Source organism: Sander lucioperca, chromosome 1, assembly GCF_008315115.2.
Source record: "Sander lucioperca isolate FBNREF2018 chromosome 1, SLUC_FBN_1.2, whole genome shotgun sequence".
Lineage (NCBI taxonomy): Eukaryota > Metazoa > Chordata > Actinopteri > Perciformes > Percidae > Sander > Sander lucioperca.
This window is the reverse complement of record NC_050173.1, coordinates 43,900,767-43,921,736: the sequence shown is the minus strand read 5'-3', so window position 1 is coordinate 43,921,736 and position 20,970 is coordinate 43,900,767. Positions and strand designations below refer to the sequence as shown.

General features: G+C 41.6%; 1 protein-coding gene across 5 annotated transcripts in view; it reads left to right on the top strand.

Annotated features, from left to right (window-relative positions):
* LOC116062481 (complexin-1) overlaps positions 1-19,620 on the top strand; it is a 60,702-nt gene extending 41,082 nt beyond the window's left edge. For all 5 annotated transcript variants that reach the window (XM_031317163.2, XM_031317164.2, XM_031317166.2 and 2 more), the window contains exons 3-4: positions 7,187-7,362; positions 15,900-19,620. In XM_031317163.2, coding sequence (XP_031173023.1) covers positions 7,187-7,362; positions 15,900-16,094 — 371 coding nt within the window. In that variant the 3' untranslated portion in view covers positions 16,095-19,620. The remainder of the gene's footprint in view (positions 1-7,186; positions 7,363-15,899) is intronic.
* Positions 19,621-20,970: the final 1,350 nt, after the last annotated feature.

Sequence of the window (20,970 nt, the reverse complement as noted above, 5' to 3'; positions counted from 1 at the left end):
TGGCACGCGACCAAACGTGCCACCCCGAGCTGTCACGGGTTGTTAGAGCATGCTCCAACACAAATACAGTAGTGCTTATCTGGAGAGCCAGACGAAGCTATCAGACCTACAAAGCCAGTTATCATATAATGGGCCAATGATCATGGTGATTAAAGTGGCTGCTAAAGTGATATCATCCTGGAAATCTTCAGGCAGGAAAATATTGCATTTTGGTGTATTTTTGACTTGATGAATTGTAGTTCTTTGATGAAATCTTTCATGGGTTTGATTTATAACTAAGGATAATTTTTACAAAGATTACTGGGATTCTTTCTTAATCAGACATAGTTCTTGGTTACATTGGTTGTCTTATGTTGAGTGCTCTGATCATAAACTTGTTTTAGACTTTTTTCAATCAAATGTACATTTCATTTACTTGCTTATGTTCATGATTGATAGTGTCATTAATCTAGTTGAATGTGCTTTGTCCACACATATTACTACGATAAAGAAATATATCCACAAGTAATTGGGTGTTGTAGTGACCTGCACTCTGTGTGTGCGTGTGTGTGTGTGTGTGTGTGTGTGTGTGTGTGTGTGTGTGCGTGCGTGCGTGCGTGCGTGCGTGCGTGTGTGTGTGTGCGTCTGTGTGTGGTCTGCCTTGTCCTTGGTGCCAACCTCAGAGGTGATAAATATCTCCTGTCCCTGCTCGCTCATCGCCAAGGCCAGACTTTGCGAGGCTGTCTTCCACTGATAATGGTTGCGAACAGGTGATAAAGCACAAGAATGATGTACCTCAAGCCTCCATTTCCCATGTACCCCAGAGATTTCCTGAGGTATGATGTGGAGGAGTGGTGGAGGGGGGGCTTCCTTAGTGTCCTATTTTCATTTCTCTTCCAACACATGAAAAATCATTCCCTGTTTCTGTCCGCTTTGCCAAATACTTCAATTGCTGACATGCTTCTTGTATTTCCACTTGCTCTGCTGCTGAGGTCCTCACTCTGTTTGGCACCTACACATCCACTGGACTTTTGGTGCCTTTAATTCACTGTAGTTTTTTTTAGTAAACTTTGGTTTATTTATCCATCAATCCTTATTAGACTTTAGACAAAATTTAAAGAAAAGTCCAATAATAAAATGAACAATGTTTGGTGATTTTTGTCAGTACAAGCTACACCTTTCACAGCAAGGAAGCTTTGTGTCTTTTTAATAGACACTTTAGAGGAGATTGGACTTGCCAGCATTCAGCTATAAAATAATCTTCCCTTGATCATCCCAATGGAGAAGCAATTTTCTGTACCGAGCGGGGCTTTCTCCTCTCCTTTTACCCAAAGGACAATTGTGTTCCAAAAACCAAATGATTCTCCTTGACTGAGTCAATAGTTGTCAAGGACCGGCACAGACAACTCAGAGTGAAAAGTGACTCAGTGCTGCTTTAACAAAAGTTTTTTTTTTCTCATCTTTTCAAGGTCTGACATAAATAAAACTTTGTGTAGGAGTTGAAGCTCAGCCACGGATCTTTAAAAGCATCACAATGCAACTATGACATTTACGTGACCTTTAAAAAGTAGGCGAGATGTGAATGTGAACATGTTTTTGTGACTTTATAAACATCACACTGATACCAGATTGGTTCCTTCTACCTCAGCAACACCTTTTTTTCATCCAGTCAAGGCAAATTTAAAAAAAAACATAAACTGCACACGAGGTGATTATCAAAATTGATTGTGTGAGATTTATCAGATTACGCTGTAAAATCTGTAATATCCCTGTTAAAGATAAACGTAAAAAATAAGACCCCAAAATGATGCAAGTTGTTATGGCCGACATTTCAGCAATTATCTATTTACACATCCAGCAGACACAGACCAAAATTAGCATCCATCAGAGTTGTGTTTCTATCCGCCTGTTAGCCTAAACATCAATATTCTGTATTCACTCTGCTTTTAGCTCTGTTTGGTCTCCACCAAATGCTGGGAAAATATCTGGTTCTGTAGTTGTTCCATTTTCTTTACCAGCTCATTGCTAACTTTGTCTGTCTGCCATTTGATTGTGGTCAAGTAACATACTGCGTACTACATACTGCATACTATATACTCAATAATGTATTGCATACTGCATACTAAATTAACAATTAGTTATGCCATTACCAGCAGACTGTTAAATACTGCAGTATACTCAGTAGGTGATTTGTACAATTTTAACATGGGGGGCGGACCCGGTTCGTTTCATTCACCAGTGACAAGCAATCCGCCCCGTGAACGACTCTTTGTAATACCCCCCAGCCCATCCCAGATCTAAGCCAATACTGAAGGGCGGAATTTAGAGAAAAAGTTGCAATTACAAATCCATCTGCTACTTCAGCACCTAAAACAGTGCCATGGATTTATAAATACACAGCACAGTTAGGATACTGATATTTCAGAGCCATGGTCGGGGCCATAGATTCAAACTTGAAAACCTCAGTCAGATAAAGGATCAATGACTCAGGCCTAACATATTCAACTACCCCTCTGCCCCTGCACTCTCTCTGCTACTAGGAGATGGAGAGAGAGGGGGGGGAGGGGGTGGCAGGTAAACAAGGGACATGCATTGTTGTCATTTTTCCAACAAGGGGGATGGCACGGCTGTAAAACTTAAACAATTTGCTAAAAGGGGTTAAGAAGCTCTTTAGAGCTTTTTTGACTTAACTGTGGTCTTGTAACATGACTAAAATATTTGGGATACAACTCATGGAGGACACTGAGAGACAGAAGAACACAGCTAACATTTTCAGCATGCTCTCTCACTGTACCCAGTCACAATGTTTTTTGCTTTATGGTAAGGCTCCCTTGGTGGTCATCCACTAGGTTTTGGGACCACCTTCCTCCCAGCCCTGGGCAGGAGACTGATGGCGATGGTCTGGATGGTTGGCGTGGTCCGTGGGGACCCGCTGGTCGGCAGCCGCAGGAATGCTGAGGACCGATGACAGATGGCAGGGCAGGGACACAGAGTCCTTGAGCTGATCCCGCTGTTTCCTCTCTCTTTCTTTATCACTTTTTTCTGTTTTCCCTCTGGTCCTCACAACACCCTTTCCCTTTTTCTTTCTCTTTATTTCTCTCAATCGGTCTCTCTTTTTCTAGCTCTCCAGTCTCATCTTTCTTTATCTGCCAATTTCCTTGTATCTTCTCTCTCTTCCTCATGACTTTTCCCTGATATGGATTTCTTGATTATCTTTCGATCACCATTCCCCTTCAATGCCCTATGGCATTATTTCTCTTTTCTCTTTCCTGAATACCACCTGTTCTCTTTTTTCCTCAGTGCTCTTTTCCATAATTGTAAATGTTAGTAAATGTCTTATTTGTAATTTATGCACGGCCATTTTTTCACTCTCATTCTACAGTAGTTAACCTTATTCCTCTGTCCTTGTTTTTCTCCGTCTTCACTTTCAGCTCTCTATCTCTTTTTCTGTCTTTGGGCTCCACAGGGGACTCTTCTCATGTGGTCTCACCCGTCCGTCAGCATGAAACACGCAACTCATGCACACACACACACACACACACACACACACACACACACACACACACACACACACACACACACACAAGTGGAAACACTTGAAAACACCTGGAGGACACGCACTCGATTATACTCTCTGCTCTGACAGCCCACAGTGGCTGTGCACACTTACAGTGACACACTTGCACAGAGTTAAGAGCTGTACATTTTGTTCCAATTCTTTAACACCCAGCAGAGCCTCATCCACACACACAGAGCACCACAGATACTTCCAGACACTCACCCCTTGTGTTTTCACACGCTCTCAAAATCTAAAGCCAGCATTTTATGTAACTCTGCCCAGTCTAATCCACCGCATGACCCGACCATCCATAACTTCCAGAGTGCCCCCTGATCCCTTTTCAGTTTCTACTCTTATTCTAACTAAGCAGAGAAAGCATTCTACTACTTTTTCTAGCTCTCCCTGCTTGGGGCAGTGCACTAAACATGTTAGGTTTGCACTGTGTGGTAATAGAATGACTTAAAACTAGTTTTAGCCATCCTGGCGATGTGCTTCTGAGGATGGCAATGGATAGATTGGCGTGACATTTTCTACAGACATTCATGATCCACAGAGGATGAAGCCTGCTGAGCCTGACTTTTCACTTTTCATTTCATGTGAGGTTGGAATTTTTTTTACTAGTGAGATGCCTCGGCAACTATTAAATGGATTGCCATGAACTTTGGTGCAGATATTTATGGTGCCCAGAGGATGAATCTTTGGTGACTCTCTGACTTTTTTCTCTAGCACCAGCAGGTTGACATATACAGTTCAGAGTGAAATGTCTCGACATCTGATAGATGGATTACCATGCGATTTAATGCAGATATTGTCTTTGTGAGTTTTTGTGATATTCTCAACTTGTATCCCCATCAACCTATACTTTGGCTTCAGTATCTATTTAAAAGTTAGGTTTTCTTTACAATGAGCATTACGGCATCACAGAGCTGCTAGCATGACTGTAGACTCTTTTTCTTGAGTCATGTGAAAGACAAGCAAGTACAAAAGTAATATTGATCCCTTTCCAGTTGATGTCCTGACTAGTTTTGATCTGGTGTTCACAGACATCTGATGTGCAATCGGTCTCTTCTTTAGTGTCCTTGCCATTTATTGTTCCATTAAGCCATTGCATGTCATTCAGCACAGCTATCTTCCTATCGGGTCCTATTTTTTGGATGTACCAGCACATACTGTAACTTAAAGTGTTGAATGGTTCTGGTTGATGGGTTTAGATTTAGATTAGATTTTATTTGTCATAGAAGAGATTTTAGAACTCCAGTTAAAACCTTTATTTGCAGTTGCCTTTTTCTACCATATTAAGTAATCAACAAGTTGCCTTGAATCGCTCTGATCGTGATGAGGGATGAGTTATTCATTGTGCTTTCTAATTAAGTACTTTAGACCATGTTTCCATGTTTTTCTAACTGCAGTTAAGGCTCTCTGCTCTTCCTCTGGAGCTTTGTCGTTTTGCTTACCGTTCCCAGACTCCACAGCTGGCAGCGTTTGATGACACCAAGGCTTTTGGGAACGACAACTGTCTCACGCTTCTACACAGCAACTTTGTCACAATCAGACAAGTTAATTAGCCCTGAGCATCGAGATTAGTCATGTGGAAGCTTGGCAGAGGCACTTCAACATGTGAAATACAAGAGATAAAATGGCATCAGTTGCAAAGAAGTCAAAAACATCAGCAGTAGGCCCCAAAAAAGAGGTTCATCAGTCTGATATGACAGCTAATGTATACTGCAAAATACTTCTTTTAATGAGAGAATAATTGTAACTAAACAAGATTAAACAGATTGAGTTAATCATGTGTTAAAAATGCTACATTACTGTATATCCATATTGTAACCTAATTTTATACACTTTACTAGCAATAATTTACATTTTAGTAGTGATCACTTCTAATGAGAATGGGAAAATAGATCATGTCTTATGTCTTGTTTGAGCTTGGACTTTATGAGATATATCTTGGTACTTTCTTGTCATCATGTCATGTGATTTTAATTTGAATCTTCAGACGCTAAAGTTTAACAAGTTTAATTTTCAAAAATGTCTCTGTTCAGCATGACCATAGAAGAATCTAATATCCCTGAAGTGAGAAGGGATTTTCTGCAACAGAGTCAGCTTGCTATGCATACAAGATTTGGGAAATCTCCTCAAGCTACCAGCAACAAATCAGGCGGAAAGTTTGCAGGCCCATATAGCAGTTTGGTTTGGCCTGTGGGGCAAAGCAGACGGAAATATTCTCTAAGACTAGTTCTTATGAGTGTTACTGCAAGAAAATAACTCTACAAGGTTCTGCTGTATGAACTGACAAAACAACATGTTTTCAGGTGAAGGACCATCTCCCTCTGTCTCTCTGTGTGGATGTTGTTTTCGTGTTGCACAGGAGTGAATGGCAGCAAATGGCTTTATATGCTTTGTTATGGCTTGCTACCTGACAGCTCGAACAGTGTTGACCGTGTGCACACACCAGCAGAAGTTTTTAATGTTCACTGCCAACTATAAATAAATCTTTTTTTTCTGCAATATCTGCGCATGGTTGATACAGTATGGTTAACATTAGGGAGTGGTTGTGGTTGTGGCACATTGTGTAAGGTTAAGGTTAGGCAATTATAAAACAGATCGAGAACTCTGGTCTTCACCACAACCTTCTCACCCTTACTCTCTACATCCCTACATAAAAGGACATAGGGTACTTGTTTCCGGATTGGCATTGGACATTACAGGTCCTAGGGATACTGGGGTAGTAGGACAAAACACACCGGCTGTGTGATGACATGTGAAGCATGTCATTTGATGCCCGCAGCACACACCAGATGCTCCACACATTTTCTTTTTTGCGTCTTTCTAGACTGTCTTTTGCCATCATCAGAAAAAGAACCATTACATTTACACTTAAAATATGAACTGATGCTCCGATCCAGAGCAAGTTAACAGTAATGGTAATGGTATGGTAGGAAATGCCTAATTTCCAAAAATAATTAGCAGTTAGAAGTGATGAAATAAGGAAACAAACAAAAGTCAAAGCTACAATACAAGTCCAAATTGTAATAAACAGAAAATAATTATAAATGTATATTTGCTTGGTCTCTTGTTTAGCCTATCTAACACGTATGATGGGATTAGTAGCAGAGTGACCTCCAGTGTTGGTTTATTATGGTTCTTTCAACAGCACTCAAAGCCTTTTGTTCTCAGGGCTTGACCCTTAGTACAAGTGGACGCGTTGCATGAGGCTGAAATTCCTGTTGGAGATAGCAAAGGACAAAGTGAGCAGCACAAAGGCAATCAAGAGAATTGCTAATAATTTATTGCAGTGTCTTTTATCTCAGACTCTTGTTTGTGGCGCTCACCTCTTGTTCCATCTGATCACACTTGACACAAAGACACTTTTGTCTTTGCTTCACTCAAGGGAAGATTGTGGTGCTCTTTCACTGGCCTGAAATGGATTGAAATACAAAGCAATGTCTATTGAATTATCCAAATGCTAGATGTATCACTGTGCACACAAAATGGTTAGCAACAGCGGATAACTGAAATCTATTATGTGCAATTACTGTGAATAATAATAATAAAGATTTTTTCCTGACAATTTGTATTATTTCTCACTTTACTCTCTCTCTCTCTCTCTCTCTCTCTCTCTCTCTCTCTCTCCACCAACAACAGGGGCCACCAAAGACATGGGCAAGATGCTTGGTGGGGAGGAGGAGAAGGATCCCGATGCTGCAAAAAAAGAGGAAGAAAGGCAAGAGGCACTGAGACAACAGGAGGAGGAGAGGAAGGCCAAATATGCAAAAATGGAGGCAGAGAGAGAAAACCTTCGACAGGGCATTAGAGATAAGGTAAAAAATATTCCAATACAGATAATAAAGGTTCTTGTTTGCTTGTGGAATCATTGGACAGCATCTGAATCCCGCTTTCCGAAACTGACAAACAGACAAACATGCCCACTTTAAGTACCGATTGGCCAGCTGTGAAAGTAATAGGATTTGAACGTCTCTTTCAAGCCCTCTTTAATTCTTTGCACAACTATGTTTGTCACTTTTCGTGTGAAAAAAACGATTATAACACAATTATAACACACAATTATGACACCATGAATGCATTTGTGGAGAGACTTTCTGAAAGTGTGCACCGTTATCTCCATTTGTATGATTGATCGCGCTACTTTTTTAGTGTGATGCATACTGAACCCTTAATGTTGCCTGGATTAATATGTGTATATTAACTTTCTGCAAAACATTCATTTTATTTAAAAATGTCCCTAAAATATCCGACTAAAGCATGATTGAAGGATGAGTTCATCTACATTACAGGAAGACATGTTTTGCAGACATGTTGTTTGCAGATATGTTGAGTTTTTACCCCTAAGATTTCTGCCAGCCCCATAATACAATGGCGATTAATTAAATTCCACTTTTATTTTAAAGACCCAACAGCAGCATGTCTTTGCAGAGACAATTTTCGCAGTTAACCTGGATAATCTAAAGCAGTTGTCTGTACTGTGAGGTGCATCGCATATGTTGCAGACTGGTCAGGTTCGTGAACACAAGTGTGCTGTATGTGGTTCCGTTAACACGAACAGGGTTCCTTGGTGATGAAAATCAGTTTTAAAAGCTTCAAAGTGACTTTTTTTATCTTACTGATCCCTTTTTTGTCTCTGCAAGATTATCTTGTCTTTGATAAATTCATGCTTACTATTTAATTCATCTGTTGTAAAATGTTAATTAATGGCATCATCATCAAAGTGTCTGCAGCTTGCAGTCAAATGTTCTTCTTGACATTGCTAATATTTCATTGAATATTTGACTAGAACACTCTTTGAGAGCTTTCAAGTTGGGTTTAAAACTGTTCCATGTGTAGCCCTTGTGACGCTATCTTTGGAATGCAGAACTGATCCTCAAACTGATGCCCAGTGGACCTTTAGTTTAGTTTTGGAAAGAATAGAGACGAGGGAGACGGAGCGATATGACAGCATATCTTTGGAAAGTGTTTGATTATCGTGAGTGGTGAGGGGCTGACTAAGCATGACTGTCTTCTCTTTCAACTGATGCAGGCTTTTGTAATTTTGTAACAAGTCTGAGGGTGAGAGAGAGACCGACTAAGACAGATTGCGAGAGAACAAAACAGAGCGCCATAGAGGGAAAGTAGAGAACAAACAAGGGAGCAGAGGGAGATACAGAGGAGATATCCAGCAACCAATCACACCCATGTTTTACTGTCATAAAGTCTGGAAGAGACATTTCTTAGATATTGAACTAACACGCATGATTCCACTCTTCAAATCTAGTGCAAAGGTACCCAATTTTGAATGAACATGTTGTTTTCACAAGTTATTCTAAAGATGGATAAATGATACTCGTCTCTATCCATGTTGGAATACCTCCCCATCTTCACTGTCAAATAATGAAGCCAATCATTTACATACATATTATAAATGTATAAATTATTCCTACAAAAAAGATAAAAGCATTCATGTCATGTGAATTAGTTTAATGGTCTGCTGTTATTGTAGCCATAAGCATGCCAAGAGTGAAGAGATAAAGATGAAGAGTCCAAGTATTAGATATAAACTCTACTGTCTTTCACTGATAGTTTTATTTGCTGCAGCTTCCTGCTGATTGACCCTTTAGTTTTATAGCAGGAACTGGTTTGGCATTTATTGCTGCCATTATTGTTGAGAAAAAACATTTGCGCTTTAAGACCGGGGATCACAAAGCTGCGTCTTATTAGCTGACAGGGGATGAAGAACTTAAAGGAGATGGAGCCCAAATGGTCTCACTGGCTGCAGAAGGAATCCTTCAAATTCAGTGTTTTATTTATATATATATATATATATATATATATATATATATATATATAAGACCAGAAGTGAAGCACAACCCATGGGCCCACCACCTGTGGGAGGAACCGCTGGGGTCGGGTGCGCTGCCACATGGGTGGCAGTGAAGGTCAGGGGCCTCGACGGACCAGACCCGGGCAGCAGACGCTGGCTCTGGGGACGTGGAACGTCACCTCTCTGTGGGGGAAGGAACCGGAACTTGTGCGGGAGGTGGAGCGCTACCAGTTGGATCTGGTGGGGCTTACCTCTACGCACAGTCTCGGTTCTGGAACCATACTCCTGGATAGGGGTTGGACTCTTTTCTTCTCCGGAGTTGCCCAGGGTGTGAGGCGCCGGGCGGGTGTGGGGATACTCACAAGCCCCCGGCTGAGCGCCGCTACGTTGGAGTTTACCCCGGTGGACGAGAGGGTCGCCTCCCTACGCCTGCGGGTTGTGGGGGGGAAAACTCTGACTGTTGTTTGTGCGTATGCACCAAACAAGAGCTCGGAGTATTCGGCCTTCTTGGAGACCTTGAATGGAGTCCTGTATGGGGCTCCAGTAGGGGACTCCATAGTTCTGCTGGGGGACTTCAACGCGCACGTGGGCAAAGATGGAGACACATGGAGAGGCGTGATTGGGAGGAACGGCCTCCCTGATCTAAACCAGAGTGGTTGTTTGTTGTTGGACTTCTGTGCTAGTCATGGATTGTCTATAACGAACACCATGTTCGAACATAGGGATGCTCATAAGTGTCCTTGGTACCAGAGCACCCTAGGCCAAAGGTCAATGATCGATTTTATAATCGTTTCATCTGATCTGAGGCCGTATGTTTTGGACACTCGGGTGAAGAGAGGGGCAGAGCTGTCAACTGATCACCATCTGGTGGTGAGTTGGGTCAGAGGGTGGGGGAAGACTCTGGACAGACCTGGTAAACCCAAACGGGTAGTGCGGGTGAACTGGGAACGTCTGGAGGAGGCCCCTGTCCGACAGACTTTCAACTCACACCTCCGGCGGAGCTTTTCGTGCATCCCTGTGGAGGCTGGGGGCATTGAACCCGAGTGGACAATGTTCAAAGTTTCCATTGCTGAAGCTGCGGCGGGGAGCTGTGGTCTTAGGGTCTTAGGTGCCTCAAGGGGCGGCAACCCACGAACACCGTGGTGGACACCGGTGGTCAGGGAAGCCGTCCGACTGAAGAAGGAGTCTTTCTGGGATATGTTATCCCAGGGGACTCCGGAGGCAGTTGCAAGGTACCGAAGGGCCCGAAGGGCTGCAGCCTCTGCCGTGAAAGAGGCAAAGCAGTGGGTGTGGGAGAAGTTCGGAGAAGACATGGAGAAGGACTTTCGGTCGGCACCAAGGTGCTTCTGGAAAACCGTTCGCCACCTCAGGAGGGGGAAGCGGGGAACCATCCAAGCTGTGTACAGTAAGGATGGGACGCTGCTGACCTCAACTGAGGAGGTAATAGGGCGGTGGAAGGAGCACTTTGAGGAACTCCTAAATCCGACTAATACGCCCTCTATGGTAGAGGCAGAGCTGGAGGATGATGGGGGATTGTCGTCAATTTCCCTGGTGGAAGTTGCTGAGGTAGTTAAACAACTCCACAGTGGCAAAGCCCCAGGGATTGATGAGATCCGTCCAGAAATGCTTAAAGCTCTGGGTGTGGAGGGGTTGTCTTGGTTGACACGCCTCTTCAACATTGCGTGGAAGTCAGGGACGGTGCCTAAGGAGTGGCAGACCGGGGTGGTGGTTCCCCTTTTCAAAAAGGGGGACCAGAGGGTGTGTGCCAATTACAGGGGTATCACACTTCTCAGCCTCCCCGGTAAAGTCTACTCCAAGGTGCTGGAAAGGAGGGTTCGGTCGATAGTCGAACCTCAGGTTGAAGAGGAACAATTCGGATTCCGTCCTGGTCGTGGAACAACGGACCAGATCTTTACTCTCGCAAGGATCCTGGAGGGAGCCTGGGAGTATGCCCAACCGGTCTACATGTGCTTTGTAGATCTGGAGAAGGCGTATGACCGGGTCCCCCGGGAGACACTGTGGGAGGTGCTGCGGGAGTATGGGGTGAGGGGGTCCCTTCTCAGGGCCATCCAATCTCTGTACGACCAAAGCGAGAGCTGTGTCCGGGTTCTCGGCAGTAAGTCGGACTCGTTTCAGGTGAGAGTTGGCCTCCGCCAGGGCTGCGCTTTGTCACCAATCCTGTTTGTAGTATTTATGGCAGGATATCGAGACGTAGTCGGGGTGGAGAGGGGTTGCAGTTTGGTGAGCTGGGGATCTCATCGCTGCTTTTTGCAGATGATGTGGTCCTGATGGCATCGTCGGCCTGTGACCTTCAGCACTCACTGGATCGGTTCGCAGCCGAGTGTGAAGCGGCTGGGATGAGGATCAGCACCTCTAAATCTGAGGCCATGGTTCTCAGCAGGAAACCGATGGAGTGCCTTCTCCAGGTAGGGAATGAGTCTTTACCCCAAGTGAAGGAGTTCAAGTACCTTGGAGTCTTGTTCGCGAGTGAGGGAACAATGGAGCGGGAGATTGGTCGGAGAATCGGCGCAGCGGGTGCGGTATTACACTCAATTTATCGCACCGTTGTGACGAAAAGAGAGCTGAGCCAGAAGGCAAAGCTCTCAATCTACCGGTCAGTTTTCGTTCCTACCCTCACCTATGGTCATGAAGGCTGGGTCATGACCGAAAGAACGAGATCCAGGGTACAAGCGGCCGAAATGGGTTTCCTCAGGAGGGTGGCTGGCGTCTCCCTTAGAGATAGGGTGAGAAGCTCAGTCATCCGTGAGGAGCTCGGAGTAGAGCCGCTGCTCCTTCGCGTCGAAAGGAGCCAGTTGAGGTGGTTCGGGCATCTGGTAAGGATGCCCCCTGGGCGCCTCCCTAGGGAGGTTTTCCAGGCACATCCAGCTGGGAGGAGGCCTCGGGGAAGACCCAGGACTAGGTGGAGGGATTATATCTCCAACCTGGCCTGGGAACGCCTCGGGATCCCCCAGTCGGAGCTGGTTAATGTGGCTCGGGAAAGGGAAGTTTGGGGTCCCCTGCTGGAGCTGCTACCCCCGCGACCCGTTACCGGATAAGCGGAAGAAGATGGATGGATGGAGAAGTGAAGCAGCTGTCAAACAACCAGCCAGATGCTATTATTTATCAGTGTGTTTTAGCCTTGAAAGTCCATTACAAACATTCTTCTATTTAGTTGTTATTCTTTTACAAATGATTTTCCAGACTCTAGCCCATCACTTACACATTAAATAATGTCTCCTATTTTCCTTGAAAGCTTTTGTTTTAAAAGCAGATATTATTGAGCTGGATGCAAACTTTAAAAACAATGGCAAACTAATTTGAATAATGGCAAACAAAATATTTAAAAACCTGACTACTTTTTCCTCAACAACCCCATTGCTTCACTTTACTCTAAAAAGACACACACAGATGCTTACACTGCCCCCGCCTCGAAAACATCTGCACAGCGGAAATGGACACTAGTAGTCTTCCTTTAAAATATTTATTGCTGCAGAATCACATTCACGGCCCCCTGGGAGTGCAGCAGAGAGGTCATGGAGGAGTCCAGCTCATTTTCCACATCTCTGCCTCAAGATCAACCATCCTGTTGACCTTCCTGTGCTCTGCAGTCCACCTGTAGTCATTTTACTCAAACTATACTTTAGGTAACAGTGAATCCAGATCCAGAACATTTTCATCAAAACAAATGCAAACAAGATAATGATACTGAAATGATCTTGAAGTTAGAACTAATATCATCTACTCCCCATCTGTTCAAATTAATAAAAGATTCAAGTTCAATTAAGGAAGCAGTGTTTAAGCTGACGTGGATCATTAGTGGTACTTTGTCTTAGCCTGTCCAGACTTGTTTGTTTCATGTTGTCATTGTGCAACAACCTTCTCCAAAATATCAGCAGGCGAGGGATTCTTTGGTGTCTAAATGGCATTACATGATGTAGTTGAAATTGAAAGTTTATTCTTGAACTTGGAAGCATCCGTCCATCCATTATCAGTAACCAATTATCCTATTCAGGGTGGGGATGGTGGAAGAGGAGCATATTGTAGCTGACACTGGGCGAGAGGTGGGGTACACCCTGGACAGATTGCCAGTTCATCACAGGGCTGACACATAGAAACAGACTACTATTCATGCTCAATTACTACGGCAATTTAGAGTCAATAATTAACCTAAAGGAAATGTTAGAACCCGGGGAATAACCCACGCAAACACGGGGAGAAATGCAAATTCCACACAGAAGAAGGGCCCAAGCTGGCCAGCAGGTTTGAACCTGGAACCCTCTCGCCCCAACACTTGAAAGTAGCAGTTGACAAAACAATCTCAACCACAAGTTCCATTTAGTAGCTTTTCCAGACCTTTGGATCATTTCACATGGGCTTCCTCAGCAGATGTAATTTGTCCAGTTGTTATTGTGTTTTTTCGTATTGTGTTTTTACATTTGATGAGTATTACGGAGAGATGACTAAAATTGCACAAGACAGCTATAAGCAAGGCGCTGGTGAACATATTTCCCAGCTGTTGTTATTCTTTCTATGTTTAAATTGCAATTTTGTGCTCTTTCTCCTCTAAACACAGTCTTGATTTAATTGAAGTTTGTTGTGGCTCAGGGCTTTGTACGCGAATCGTTAGCATTGTACATTACTCCGCTTATGTGCCTCTGCCTGTAATTGGTACATAAAATATCCAAAAAGGTCAAATTAGACCAAGCAGCAGTTAAAACTCCCATGTGCACTCCCAAACCCAGAAGCACAAGCACGAAAACAAAATTTATCTTCAGCTCCAAGCCTGCATCTAATTCAAGAAATCGATAGTAACTGCTGTTCATGCAGGATGCAAAAAAGCTGCAGTACATTGTGCTTAAACTTAATGAGGAAGCAGCCTGAAGCTAATTCATGCAAATGAAGAAATGTGAATTACTTTGCAAGAGTACCAATCATTTTCAACCAATTTACCTCAATTGCATAAAATGATCATTTCACGCCTCACGCATCTCTACTTTTTAAGTAAAGTAAAAATTGCCACATTTTGAAGTCAGTCACAGTATTCTCAGCAGTGAGTGAGCACCAGGCTTCTTTCTTCCTTTTTGAAGTGAGGGGAAAAGCTGTTCCCACCTTTATTCTAAACATAGAAATCATTTCAGACAGGAACACGTTCGTCATAGATTTAACGGTAACACTTTACTTGAAGGTATCAACATAATTGGGACATGACACTGTCATAATGACATTACACTGTCATGAACATGTCATAAATGTTTTAAACACGTCATAAACGTTTATGGCTTCTGTCATTAAGTGTCATTCTGTTTTTGTCATGACAAGTTGACATTGTTTGGGTTGTCTTGATTATGACAATTTCACATTAGTCAAAGTGACATTACCCGAAGTTGTCTTGGTCATGAGAAGTTGACATTAAATTAGTTTGGGGTGTCTTTGTAATGACAACTTGACATTAACCAGGATGACATTACCAGAAGATGTATTTGTCATGACAACTTGACATTACAGTTCTTTTGAGTGTCCTTTTTAAGACAACTTGACATTAAACAGGATGACATTATGTCAAGTTGTCATGACAAAGACATCTTCTGGTAATGTCATCCTGGTTAATGTCAAGTTGTCATTACAAAGACATCCCAAACTAATTTAATCTCAACTTGTCATGACCAAGACAACTTCTGGTAATGTCATTTTGATTAATGTCAAGTTGTCATAATCAAGACAACTCACACAATGTCAACTTGTCATGACAAAAACCGAATGACACTTAATGACAGAAGTCATAAACGTTTATGACTTGTTTATAATGTTTGACACGTTCATGACAGTGTCATGTCATTGTTATGACATTGTCATGTCATGATTATGTCAATACCTTCAAGTAAAGTGTTACCGATTTAACCATTTATTGCAACAAATGGAAATACAGTTATGCTTGGCGCTGATGGCTCCACTCTTGATAATGTTGTAACGTGTTTGGTTAAATATGAGTAAAAAAAAACTAAATAAAAGTTGCACTTTCACAGTAGGAACAAAACCAGAGCCCATTACTGGACACAATGTACTGTAGGTAGGGATGGTGCAAAAGTGCTGAAAGAAATAGTTTAACATTTTGGAAATTAAACTTATTTGCTTTCTTGCTGAGAGTTTAACGATACATTTGATAAAGCTCTCATGTGTGTGTGCTAATTATGTAGCAGGAGCCAAGAGGCAATTAGCCTAGCTTAGCTTACAGACTAAAAAGTAGGGGGAACAGTTAGCCTTCCCTAAAAGACAGTGGTTTAATGGAAAGTTATGGGACTTCCTGGAGCTTCCCCCTGCTTTCAGTCGATATGCTAAGCTAAACTAATTACCTCTCGGTTCTAGTTTCATAGGGAGCGGACAGAAATGAAAGAGGTCTCAATCAAAATCTAAATCTTTGCAAGAAAGGACGTGAGCGTCTTTCCTAAATTTGTTTAAAAAAAGGTTTAACTTCAAACCAGTGACCCCTCGAGAAATAAATCTGAACGGGGCTTAATATGTATTCTTTTTGTCTGTCCTGTTTAGTATGGCATCAAGAAGAAGGAGGAGAAGGAAGCCGAGGCAGCGGCTGCTATGGAGCAGGCCTCCGAGGGCAGCCTCACCCGTCCCAAGAAGGCGGTTCCCACCGGCTGCGGCGACGAGGAGGAAGAGGAGAGCATCGTGGATACGGTCATGAAATTCATCCCAACCCCGCTCATGGATATGTTCAATAAAAAGTAACAGTGTTGGGTGAAATGTGGTTAACTTTGTTAATCTACTTTCATAACGTTCGTAACGTTCATCGAACCAAGACTACTGCCGTATACCACCCTGCCCCGCCTAAACCTGCAGTCACACTTTTCTCCACCCTCCAGCCCCTTTAACCCAACTTCTAAGTTTTCCTGGGAACTTGGCATGACTTTGTCCTTGATTTAAAATAGCTGATCTCTGATGGTGATATATACTTTTTAATCTCTCATACAGAGCATCTTTCTTGATAACCCTATTCTAAGAGTATGTAACACCGACACAGATCTAATGTCTTTACTTCAAGGCAAATCTTATGCCACGTTTTTTTAAATGTCGGGCACTTAGAATAAAATCAGATATCACCCATCATTCACCCTTTTTGTTTGTAAATAGCCTCTAGTTATGAAAAAAGAGAGAATTATATATGAGTGAAATATGACATATAACAAGATGACTAAGAGTATAAGCCATATTTTTAACTTTTAGGAAATTATCCAAATCATATCAAAATTTGATTGAATTTTCCTGTTCTGTTCTTGCTAATATTTGATACATACAGTGTATATAAATCCATTTTTATTAGTTTTCCGTTGTGAGGATTCACCCTGTAAACTGTCCCCTTTATGTCCCCTTTGGTTTATTGTGAACGTGTAATATGAGCACTGGTAGAGTCAAAACATCACCTGTAAAACCAGAAAGTGATGGAATTCATTTAAAATGAGACAATTTTGTTTTGTTCACTTTTTTTTTCAAGCATGCAGTTAACTTTTGTGAAGTGAAGTACACATTTGGATACCATTGCATTTGTTATGATAAAGCGAAATACATTAATATATGAGGCAATAACTGGTTTTCCATTTTTATCTAATTGACATCTTGTCCACCAGTAAGAGATCATTGACTTTGTGTCTGAAATGTTCTTCCATGGGGAAAACTATGAATGTTCTCCATACATGACGTTCGTCTCAAAAGCAGTTAGGTGACATTCTTACTATACATTTACTTGCTGTACATGTTTGTGTTTGAACACTCACTTTTTTATGTCCTGTGGCAGGTGTCGCTCGCTCTGCTTCTGCAGTAGCATGTGTAAATCTTAGACCAGGCCAGCTAATTTGGATTTTTGTTGACATTTCCATCAATTTTTTTGTAAGAAAAAAAGAAACTTCACAAACACAACCATGTTGTGAACACACTATATGTGAACAGACAGTGACAATAGTGCAATATATTGTTCAAGATGAAGTTGTCCTGTGTCCGTTGGTTAAACCTAAATCAGCAATAACAGACAATCTTCAGTGTTGTGTGCTTAAACGTTCTCCTTAATGTGTTAGTCGACATTAAAGGCACAGATGTGTCAGCATAGTGACAGTAAAGCCTTTGTATAGGTCAGACATACTTGATTATAAAAGAGAATGGGGGGGGGATTTGTTTCGTGTAGTAAAAAATGTTCAGTCATGTGTTACAGAATTTGAGCACAATCAGGATTTGTGTTCGAAATCATAAGCCAAACGGCAAATCAAACTGTTTTCAAAGGCATACATTAACAATACATGCTAATGACAAATTAGATGAAAAACATGAAAGCTCCATGACCGTACAAGAGAAAATGTTTACCTGCTCAGTAGAGTCCAATCTGTCCTGCTTGTAAATGTAATGGGACAAATTTAAAGGGGGTTCATATTAGGATGAAATCTAAGGTTTCTCCATATGTCTTGTTTTATGTCCTTCATTCCACAGTGTCTTGTTAGAACATTCCAGATATTTCAGACATTCCACCAGACTTGTGCTGGTAAAACACAAACGTGGATATTTACAGCCGGCCTCAGTCGATGCCTTTGTTATCCTACAAGTATCATGATGAAACTTAAATTTGATGTTGCTATAGCCTGAATAGTTACTAGAAAGAATCAAATATACATGTGAGGAATAATGACTTGACCAACTAAATGCAGAGTTATTTATAGCTGCCATGTACAGAAAAGAAAATCCCACACAAAGTTTAAGGGAAAGCATAAATGTGCTATTAGCAGAGATCAGTTCAAACTTGTGATACAATTTTGTTAGAAAATGTTTTTGTGATTCACATGAGCACAGTAGCTGTAAGTGATATCAACGTTTTCTTTTTTGCCACATTGCCGCTGTTTTTATTGAGCTAGCTTAACATGAAATACCATTCATTCTGAACGTGTGCATTCCTGTGGCATAGACGTGGGAAATCTTGCGCGTTGTGAGCTCTGTAATCATGTTAAATATATATTAAAAAAAAACATCCTAGGGCACAGTGAGGTCACCTGTAGAGCACATTTATTGAACTTCTTGTGATTTTATTGTTCTAGTAAACTGCCTTTGCCAGCCTCCGTTCAGCGTGTTAGCATATAGTTGGCAACCATAGTTGTTTGCATTTATTGAACCGAGCATCAACAACACATGAATCCATAATCAGAGTAGTTATCCAATCAAACCAAAGAATAGTGCTGGTAGTTGTAGGCTCAGTCAAGAGGTTTCATTGTATTTATTTACTGCATCTTATTTATTCTGAAATTCTCAGGTATTTTAGCTTTAAGTTTGAATAGAAGTTTAAACCATAGCCTTCTCTTAGCATTATTAGCCCTGGACTTAAATTGAACAATTGCATTGCCAGTGGCCTAGCAAGCATACTGTACACCAACTTTTATTCATAAATTACATATCTCTTCTTTGGCCCAAGAATATTCCAGAAAGCTATGATTACTGCCCAGTCAACCCAAGTAGAGGACTTTCCCAGCGATGAAACCTTCATCACCAATCATCATCAGTTTGTGCAGTTCATCAAGCTACCAGTGAGTCTTTTCCAAACTGGTGTGCTCTGAAATCCTTTCACCCTTTGCATATCTTCCACCAACACGGTCAAACACCCGTTAATCATTATCTTGTAAATGTCAATTGGTTGAGCTCTAAATGGCTTATAGACTACTGCCCAAGTCATGTGTTATCAATATGTATTTGTCAAGTTGTCAGAAATCCACTTCAGTTTGAAGTCACTTATTTGTGCCGCTCAAACAGCCATTAATATGATTAAAAAACTGCCTGAAAAATATGACACGTAAAAAAAAATTACTCCTTTGATGTGACTTGAATGTAACTGTCTGATGTTTCTCTCTCTTTGCATCTGTCTTTCTCCGTTCTGTACGTGTTGAGAAGATGCTTACTGTCGTGCAGTATTTTTCTTTCCCGTCTGTAGCCAGTCCTGTTTCTGTCCTCTGGTGGTTGGTATTTTTGAAATTTGCATTCTTTTGTACTGCGAAATCTTCTCACCCTTCTCCCTCCTCTCTCTATCTCCCTATTTGTTGACAAAATGTATGCATGCTTATGGTGTGCGACGTAGGCAAGGTTGTTGATAATCGTTTTGTGTCTTCTATGTGTTTCAAAGCGCCACCTGTTAGCCTCACTGCATGCCATTTTAGACAGATATTTCAGTCTGTAACTTTCCTGCAAAAATGGAATCACCGCACACTGAGAATAAAGTGATTTCATATAATTTTTCATCGTCTTGTGTTTCTGCATTCAAATAGTTCTGCAGCAGGCCTTTGGCTGCTGCTCCTTCTGTGTAAAATTAAAAAAAAGAATAATATATGGAAGCAGTCGTCGTGACGTACAGTGTATTTCTGGTTGGGGAGGCAAAATCATCCCTGACTTGACGTGACGTGAGTCATGGATCACATGCCATTGCATGGCATTGGTTAAGGAAGTATATGTGCAAAGACCTTCAATGTATATCACATGTTGCTGTTTTCTGTTAGTCAATCCTGTTTTTCATCTCATCATGGCTGTTGCATTTTCTCTCAGAAGGAATTTCAACATCTATTCAATAAAAGCGAAAAGGGCTGTAAACAGAATGCACTGTGTTGTTCAAATCATGATTGGAGGGTTTTTCAAAAACAGACTTTTGAAAGTGTCACAGTGAGCACACCACAGGGACGTCAAAGCGATGCAAATAGCATCTCGGTCATCGCAGTTTGTTCATCATAAGTGGGCCTGTGATCGGCAAACCTTTTAAATCAAACAAATGATAATGGAGGAATGCCAAGAAAAAGAAAAATTAGGGGCGGCACTGACTTCAGAGTTGGGTTTAATTACAGCGCAAAAAGGATGTCGGCATTACAACTAAATTAATTTGATTATGATGCTTTGACATTTTCAGGTTTATTAATTGTCAGAGTTTTGGTTTGGATTTTAAATCAGGGTTCTTTTGAAAAGGTTGTTTTCATCACCTTTCAGCATGTACTGTGCCAAGCTTGTCATTTATATACCTTCCACTCATACATCAGTAAATTTCACTTTTAAAGGTTAGCTGCCATGTTAACCTCATTTCCGGCTGTGTCTTTACAAAAAGGCACAACTTGTTTAAAAGAAACAAATATTTGAACACATTAATTTATTTTGTGGTTCAGCCTGTACATAAATAAGTACTTTAATTTCCTTGATACAGCAGACAACTTGGTGATTTGCTGCCGTGCTTCAATAAGCACATGTGGTTTGCAGAGCAGGGGGGAACAAAATCATTTCCACTGTCTGTTGCAACAGATGTTGAGTCATTTATGCTCTGCCAGTTCCTCAGCAGAGATCCCAGAGATGTTGTTATTATTAGCATGGTACCAGTACTAGAGGCAATGGCAGTACTATTAAGTTTGACTATTAACTACAATCTCTTCGCTTCCCATGAATGAAAAGCATACCTGGTGTAGTCCACAACAGCAAATTAAGTTATAAACCAGATTTCAAGACAATTTCCTTAGATCCAAGTCAAAGAAGCAAGACTGACAGTCAGTCATTTTGGCTTGCTAAGAAACATGTCTTTTGCATTTTATAGTTCCACTTTTACAAGTAT